The following is an 8833-nucleotide window of genomic DNA, read 5'->3' on the forward strand; positions in this document are numbered from 1 at the left end:
ACACCACCCTGAGCTGGCGTTTCCCATCCCTGCTGCGGGAATAGCATCTCCGTCATCACCGGCATGCTGCAGGGATTCAGCGCGCCCAGGGCGTGCTCTGCTATCACGGGAACAAGAGGAGGGACGTACGGCGAAAGAGCTGCCGGGCACCGGGGCCACCGTGCTGGATACACCATGCCCAGGGCAAAGCCCTGTCCCGCGCCCTTGCAGGCTCCTCTCACCGCCCCATCACATGCAAGGAGGCAACGGCTTTTATTAATGCCAATTTATTTCCCCCGTCCCAACCATTTATAAAAGAAATTGCCAGGAGACACAGGCTTGAAGCACGCTTGAGCTGGGGATGAGGCACTTGATACAGTTCCAGCCAGCTACAGCAACGCAGACCAACCCGTAAAAACAGGAACGCACGCTTCGAAGATGTGGGAGGTGCTCGGCCTCTGTCCCTTACAGCCCTTGCCACAGCAGAAAAGAAACACGGCATTTTGGTAGGGCGTTTTGGGGAGGTCTGTGAACATCTCAGCATCTCCTCTCGTAACACCCTCCCTCCTTTCACCTTCATTCCCACAGTCATCACTATCACCAGGTGTCCATCCGAGGGTGGTTTGAGTCAAACCCTTGGTTTGAGAGTCAAAGCACCGGTCAGTCGAAGCTACTCATCACTGCAGAACAGACGACAAAAAAATGTAACATCACCATCCAATTAGTTTCTTTCCATCTCTCCTACTTCTACTCCTCCGAAACTCCCACCTTTAGAAACCAAACTACAAGGAGCCAGTGACGCCAACCCAAAGCAAGTCACCGGCAGGGAGCTGCCGGCTCGCGGGACGCAGGAGGTGACAGGTCCCCTCTGGAGAGAGTCTCAGCCACTGAGCTGAGGCCATCCAGCTCAACAACAACAACAAAAAAAAAGGCGAGGGGGTTAAAGACATGCCCCTTCCAGTAAAATTCCTACTCTTACAAGAGAAATGCCAAAGCCTAAAAATCAAGTGCATTCTCATCCCCTTCCTCCAAACACAGCTGTGACATGGAAAACACTGTGATACCCAGGGTAAAACTGGAAAAACAAAATCCCAACATCTCTTCCTTCCCACAGGAACCGATTTTTTCCCCTTCCCCTTCTCAAGCACTTCAAGAGCCGGGCCTTCGGAAGCAAATGTTCAGAGAGCTTTAAAAACTATTTCCCGTCCATTGCCTGTAAGAATGCCCACGGCACATCCTGCAATTGTGGGACGCTGAACCCGGGCTGGAAAGAGGAGCTGGGAGCTGTTGCTTAGGAGGATAATTACGGGATCCGGTAACGCCAGTGACAGGCAAGCGGCTCGTTTCCCACCTCCCGTTAGTGCTGGCAGCAGAAGGGGCACGCTGCAAGCCCTGTACCGCAGAACGTCTTCAGTCCACTGCAAAGGCGAAACCAAGAGTCCCTGCACAGCTGCTCTTCTAGAAACAAGCCTAAAAATTCAGATACCCGCATGGAAAACCGCTTTTCCATGGCTGGAACATCAGCGTCTTTTCTAAACCAAATTTGCTTTCAGGGCTGTCAAGAACGACAACAGCTTAAAACGCAGGTTTTCAATGGGGTTTTTTAGCCACGGGATAGGAACAAGCTGGGATTTCCACAGTTAAGTAAAATAAACACTCTCCAAAAACACTGAAGTGTAACAAAATCTGAACAGAACCACCCCAGCTCCCCGCCGCCATGCTATTTTCACCCCCAAAGAGGAAACAGCTACAGCTGAGCACAGTTGTAAGGTTATTTAAGGAGAATTTTACCGGGCAAGGAGGTGGACAAGAGCTTTCCAAGAGCAGCCACCTCTTATCAGCTGCTGCGACAAGGCAGCAGAAAGCCGGCAGCAGGTTTTGTCCCACAGGCAGCCAGATGGAAAGGGCTTGAGGAGAGCCACAAGGTAATTGGGCTTTGCAAAAAGACCCGAATCCTTAGAACAATCATTCGCTGGGAGGAAAAAAATAACAAAGATGGATCGCCCTCGGCTCTAGAAACCTTGAATTCAAGGGAGACGCTTGTCCCTAGGCAGGTCACCCCTGTACCCAGCACGGGAAAAGAGCATCTCTCTATCCCCCGCTCCAGAACACCCCGTGGAGACACCCTGAGCCACAGGTCAGCATCTCCTCCGTCGATCTGCAGTTACAGCGTGCCAGATTCATCATTCACAAGCCCTTCAAAAAACACCAGAAACTTGAGTCTGTGCATTGAGACATCATCTGCGCATTGAGACACGCTGGCTGCTAGTCCAGCCCCACCCTCCTCTCAATACATCTTCTCCAACACGTCTTCTCCAACGCAGAAATCTGGTGGCCTTTTAGCATCCTAAAGAGAATGAGCAATCATTAACTTCCCAGTGGGCAAATCCCATGAACAAGAAAAAAAATAAAAAAATAAAAAAAAGAATCACTCCCCACAGGCCATGCCACTGATCAGGTCAAGAGGTAAATGGGGATTGAAATGAAGTTACCATGTGCTGGAGGATATTCCCCCTGCAGAGGCTGGCTGGCTGAACGGGGAAAAGCGGTAGCCCCATTGCGATCGGGGAACGACAGCGTGAGAAGCTGCATCAGCACTGCCCTCTTCCCTCGTAACAGACGGCAGGTAGACAAGTTACAGTCAGCAATTCGCGGCTCTCGCTTGTCGGTATTTTCCCCCTCAAGAAAAAAAAAAAAAAAATTAAAAAAAATCCTTCCTTAGGCTGGAGTTCAAAGCAGGGAAAAAAGCTCTCGGAAAAACCTGCTTCCTCCACACATCTGGGAGAGCAACATGAAGAATTCAGCTGAGCTCAGCACACTTTCACGTACCTTTCTCACATGACTGAGGATGGCTATTTTTATTTAAAACAAACTTCAGAGCAAAATGCACGTTATAAAACCAGGAAAAAACGCAGCTGTACAAACCCCTGGGAGCAGGCATCTGCAGACAACTGCTGTGCTCGCACACGAGCCACACAAATTGCACCAAAACCCAGCGCTTTTCTTCAGGCACCGCTGCGAAAACACTGATTAGAAATGAAGATCCTCAGTTTTCAGCCATCCTGGTTTTAACCTGTGTGTTGCTGGTGCAGCCTGAATAATTGTGCTCAGCTTTGTGGTAAACTCACTGCAACCAAAGAGCAGCCCTGAAAGGGAGAAATCTTTACCCTCCGACTTTACTATCTTGAAGAACGATGTTTTAAATACCCAATCTTGAATAAACGGATCCAAAAAGATAGGGCTGCTCTTGGTTTTCGTCTAGGCCAGGTACATGCAAGGGATGAGCAAGTTCATACAAGACTTAACAGGGTTTATCAAGGACTAGCAACTTTCAACTTGTGCAAACCCCATTCAGCCAAAACCCTGCTCTCCTTCAAGCAGCACAAGTACCAATATCCAGATAATTAGTGAGTTCCACTGAGCTCCTTCTCCTCCCTCTTGTCAACCTCTCCCCCCATAAATTAAATGCAAAATCACTTAAATGCAGTGTTAGAGAACATCAGTTTAAATGCGTAAAGGGTCAATTATGTATAAAGACAAAGATACTACATCAAATTAATTAACCTGAAGAGACAGTGCTTTGTGCAAAACAACATTCTCATGTCTGGTTGAAAAGGCTTCTGAAGACGAGTGGTTTCTTCATTTCCCTTTGTCAGTGGTATGAGCAAAGCTTGTACAACATGCAAGAAAGGGGAAGAGATCATTTCCCAATAACACACGGGAAACACACGACATGATGAGTCCTTGACATTCACAACCGAGACAGAAACTCCATCTGGATTTCAACTGAACCGGTCTCAACCCCAAAGTAAATCCGTTTCGATGTCCTTTTTCTTTAGCTAGACTGCCACACCATCACGCCACAGCATTTTTTGTGGTTTCGATGGAAAACACGAGCGAGTCTCTGCAGCCTACCAACAGGCACCATCGATCTCATCCCCAGTTGCAGGCGAGCTGTCGACATTCAGCGTCCTCGCCCCGTTCGGCTCTGCCGGTCAAACGCTGATCAGCGGAGACAGTGCAGACCCAGGAGACGCGTCTTCCAAGCAGGCACCAGGGCAGCTCATTCCCTGCGTTTCCGGTGCCGTAATGTTTATATGCAGCATACTGGATGATATTCACGGTGCAACAAAGCAGTCTTGTTCGGAATAGTTACTGGAACACCATCATATTGCCACGACCGCAGTTCACTGGTCCGTCGGTCCCACCCCAGTCACTACCAAAAGGCTACCCTATGGCGAGTGGATGGTGGAAGACGCGACTGTGACGAGCTAGGCTGGTCTTTGCTTTGCTCCCTTCACAAGAAGAGCAAGGGATCTCTCTTCCACGGGGGCTGGAAAAGGGTGTTTCAGAGCTGCTCTCCTCCCATCAGTGACCTGGAGCATTTTGCGGGAGGCATAACCATGTGCCAGCAGTGCGCGGCGGCAAGGAAAGCGTGCAGTTAGCACGAGGCTGATACAGACACTGATGAGTAATAAAATTCTAGAAGAAACAGGACAGGCTAGTATAGCATAAAATGATACCCACCATAATTAAAGCATTCGAAAGAAGCTTAAATCACAAATACATTCTGTTAATCTCTAAGACATCTAAACATGTACTCTTTTCAGCGACTCTTGTCTTAGAAGGTATAAACTCGTGACGGGGAAGGGGGGAAAAACCCAAATGTTTTTTAAAAGTTTATTTCTAGCCCTGAAAGAACAGTTATTAAACAAAGTCAACAAATACAGTAGTTAATATTGCAGTAACAATTAAATAACATAATGGGATTAAATTACACAAAAGGCAACATTAAAATCTGAAGACAGTTAAAAAAATAAAAAGAAAGCTTGCACCTACTTCCACTTCCATTGACAGCGTGAGGAACAGAGGGGAAAAACAGATCAGACATTTATTTATTCAACTCCAGCTGGAGAGACCATTAACAACGTTCTTGCTCCCTCCCCAGCCCACCCACCATCCCGTCTGACAAAGGGACCCAGCCTCCAGCCCCACCTTTGCACCCCCCTGCGCCAGAGAGCTGGGGGGAAGCCTACAATTAGTCTCGTTAACACCTAAGGCAGGTCAAAGTGCACATTCCCAGCGCCATGGTTGCTTTGAATGAGAAGTCCTGTTTATCCTACGGTAACAAGAGTATCCCAGGAGTCACACGTTCCCTGCACACTTGCACCTCAGCCGCAAGCTGCCCAGCTCCATACACCCAACTAACCGCACCACCGTACGTTACACTTCATACGTTATCGCACGCGTACTTGATCCTGACTCAGGATCTTACGCTGGCACCCGAGAGCGAGCGAGACGTATGGGAGTCCCAGCACTTCCAGATGCAGTCCTTCCCTTATCATCATCTACTCAAACTCCGGCTGGTCTCCATCTGTCAGCCCTAGAGATACAGCAGAGTTGAACAGCCCTTAAAGGGATGTCTTAAGGACATTAATCTGCTCCCATCAGGGAAAACAAACACAAAACCAAAAACAAAAAAAACCCAATACACAGCTTGCATTTCTTAATCCTCCAGACTCATCCAGCTGACATCGTTAGAAAAGCGATGCCCGACCCACTAAGACACAAAAGCACAGCGTGGCAACCTTCTCGTGGCTCTCCTCTTCTGCCAGCTCCATCTCTGACCCTAATTTCTGGCAGCGGGGGAGTGAGAAACCTCACCACGTAACAACAAAGCTGCTGGATGGGGAAGCGGAGACATGGACTTCTCAACCTCAGAGCTAAACACCTTTCCAGGTCACACAGAAAGTGCCGAAATACGTTTTGGTAACTTCTGGATTGGGCCAATTTTGTGTGCTAAGATGGCTGAAAGTTTGGAAATCACCTCCTAAAGTAAACTAAATTGGACAAATTTTGTAATACATGTTTTAAACCATTCTCATTCATCAATAAAAGTGAACTAATAAGTTAAAATTACCTATGATTTCTTGTTTTTCTATTTTAAAAAGATTAAATTTATCGCAAGTTATCTTACTGTCTAGATTGTGCCATCAAAAAAGAAAGAAAAAAAATAAAGAAAAGCTCCCAGTTTAACTCTGGCACAAGGAGTTTCACAAAGTCCATTGCCAGCAACGGACAAAGAAAGAATCATCAGTAAAACGGGTTGTTTTTCTCAGCCAAGCATCCTCACTACTCATTTGATCAGGGAGCCAGACACGCTCAAACCGGGGGCATCGCCGTTACAGTGTTTAGTGCCCATGGCTTCTAATACACATTGCCTGGGAAATGCATCTAGATTTACTTGCCTGGAACGAGACAGTTCCTCGAATTTAAAACCATAGCTATTCTTACACTTAGAACGAGAGGGATTTACTCCTTTGATGAAGCAGTTAACATAATTTATCCAACGTACATTTTTACCACCGCCTAAGAGCAGAATGCAAGCTGAACCACGACACTGCAGTGCCCTGCACAACGAGGCGTCTTGTTGGTACCACGCCATTTCTGAGAAACCAGTGAGTCACAGCAGGCACTGCGAGACCGTAGCCCCGCTTTCCCTCCATCGTCAACACAAAGAGCCTCCGCTGTTCTGGCCGGCCGCTCTCAGCTGGAAGTTGGTTTTGTCATACCTTGGCCACCAGTCCCCAAAACATAATTATCTCTATCACTATACAAATACCAAAATTTTCTGAAAATCACTTCTATCTTCTGCCAGCAATGTTTGTAAAAGTGTGCAAAAAAGTTTTATTCAGGGTCCTCCGTCCCTACCCAGTCATAATCCTATCTCTGTCCCAGGTCCCGCCCCACTGGGAACGCAATAAAAACCCACTAAAGTAATGGTTATTCTTTCACAGAATCGTTTGGCACGTTGTAACTACAGTTGGCTCTTCGTCAAACTGCTGGGGAAGTTGAAATGCATAGACTGTAGCGCTAGAAGAAGCCGGAGCACAGGCTCTTCTACACTTGCCCCTGGTAACACCCCAAGAACTCAACCGCTCAAGTTGCCCGCTGTCCTTCAGAGGGAGGCACTTTTTCTTGCATTGAATGTTTGACTTCAGCCTTTCTAGCTGGTACGAGGCCTTTAGTGAGAAAGGATCGGTGTGACACATCACGTCTCCTCAGCCTCGAACTAGCTGGTCAAATAAGCCCCATGGATGTCTGACGGCACTGTTCTCCCTTCTCAGCTTTCGTCTTCTCAGAACAGCGCTTTGGCGTTTCCAGGTGTTCATAATCTTCTGTGTGAATCACATTTAAAAAATTCTGTATCTTCAGTGTCCTCAAATCTGATTATTTGTTCTTCTGATTTCATTAGTACAAATGGAGCACGTACAAAATTGGAAAAAATAGCTCTAATACTTAAACTCTGACAACTCCGTAGGTTGATGCATTATTTGCTTGGGGAAAAAAAATTACAACATATACAAAAATGTATTTGATACAAAGAAGGGAAATGTAAAATAAAAAAAGTCAAAGGCACCAGCATAACTTCCAAAGCCCAAATCAGAGCACAGATACAATACATGTTTTTGAACCACCCACAGCACCAAGCACATTATCCCTTAAGCTTCTGGCCAGCAAGTCTAATGGGGAAAAAAAGAGCAGACAGGAAGACAGCTGGAATTTTTTTCTTGCCCTGACTATAGCTGATCATTTGATCATAAATAAAGTATCTGACCCCTACCTACATATCCATAAACCGACATCCAAAGACTTGACCAATCATTAAGTTTCTACAAAGAGGCCACATCTCTGATTAAAAGTCCACAGAGCACAGGCGTATGAGAAATAGCTGAATACTTCTCTTCCCCTTCTCTCCATATTCATCTTAAAAGGCAAAAAATATCACAATACATAATGATTTCTTAAGTAGCCAGTTGTCAATTCTACAGTACAGTAACAGCTAATCCGTCAAAGAAATGAGGGGCAAGATGTACCTTCACATTTGTCACACTTGCCGTGAATCTGGTCATATGGGAGCTTACTAGAGCGATTTAAAAGTAAACAGGTAGAGGGGAGGAAGAGGAGAGTGAAAGAGATCAGCAGGTAAAATTAGTACTGCTCTCTGAAAGCTTGAATCTGTCATTCAAGTATTGAAAGTACCCAGATGGGTACAATGAATGGGAGCTGTTACAGCAAAGTCGTTAAAAACCCTTAAAACCCCGGGCACAGTAAGTGGCATTTCTAGGCTGTCTGGAGAAAAAAAAAAAAAAAAAAAAAAAAAAAAAAAAAAAAAAAAAAAAAAAAAAAAGGCCAGTAATTCAGTCCTCAATTCCTTCTGGACCCCAGACAGGGATCGCGAAAGTCACCACAAATTATTTTGAGTGTCTTCTGGATGAGAGTTTCTTCCCTTTTGCAGACGTTTCCCCCCCCCCGAATCCCTTCCCTCCCCCCAGAAGTGTAACAATTTCATATATTATAAAGATTTGTAAAATACAAACAAACAAAAAAAAAAGGATGAAGGCTGTGGCAGTAATGTTAGCGGTTACTCTTCATTGCTTCTTTGGCTGCCAAGATCAGCGGCGTCAAGCTAGACAGAGGTTTGGCCAGTTTCAAGAAGGGATGCTGCCAGGAAAAGAGAAACACAGTAAATTAGTGAGAGACACTGTTTAAGAAGCCAGTAAAAGCCAGATATCTACACAGCCCTTTTCACCCTGAGGTATGAAGAGCAATGCAAATGCTATCAATGCCCAGCTCCTGAAGGGACAGGTCCAGAGCACCTCAAGCCATTCCTCCTCACCCCAAAAGTGCCTAGGCCTTTCCTTTTCTAGTAATTCACTACAAAGAGGTTTGCTGCTCAAACATCTTCTCTCAGTCCCATTCTGCTCACTTCAATGGCTCTATTACAGTAAGTTTCTAAATTGCTGGATGCTTGAGCAGTGGTGGAACGAAGGCACAGATTCCTGATCGGAAG

The 8833-nt window shown here is 46.1% G+C and overlaps 1 protein-coding gene across 2 annotated transcripts in view; it reads right to left on the reverse strand.

Annotated features, from left to right (window-relative positions):
- Window positions 1-8397: 8397 nt before the first annotated feature.
- The window catches only part of PAK2 (p21 protein (Cdc42/Rac)-activated kinase 2), a 20261-nt gene continuing 19825 nt past the window's right edge, over window positions 8398-8833 (reverse strand). For both annotated transcript variants that reach the window (XM_010282343.1, XM_010282342.1), the window contains exon 14: window positions 8398-8484. In XM_010282343.1, coding sequence (XP_010280645.1) covers window positions 8398-8484 — 87 coding nt within the window. The remainder of the gene's footprint in view (window positions 8485-8833) is intronic.

The sequence above is a fragment of the Phaethon lepturus genome, unplaced genomic scaffold (assembly GCF_000687285.1).
Source record: "Phaethon lepturus isolate BGI_N335 unplaced genomic scaffold, ASM68728v1 scaffold13142, whole genome shotgun sequence".
NCBI classification, from domain to species: Eukaryota; Metazoa; Chordata; class Aves; order Phaethontiformes; family Phaethontidae; genus Phaethon; species Phaethon lepturus.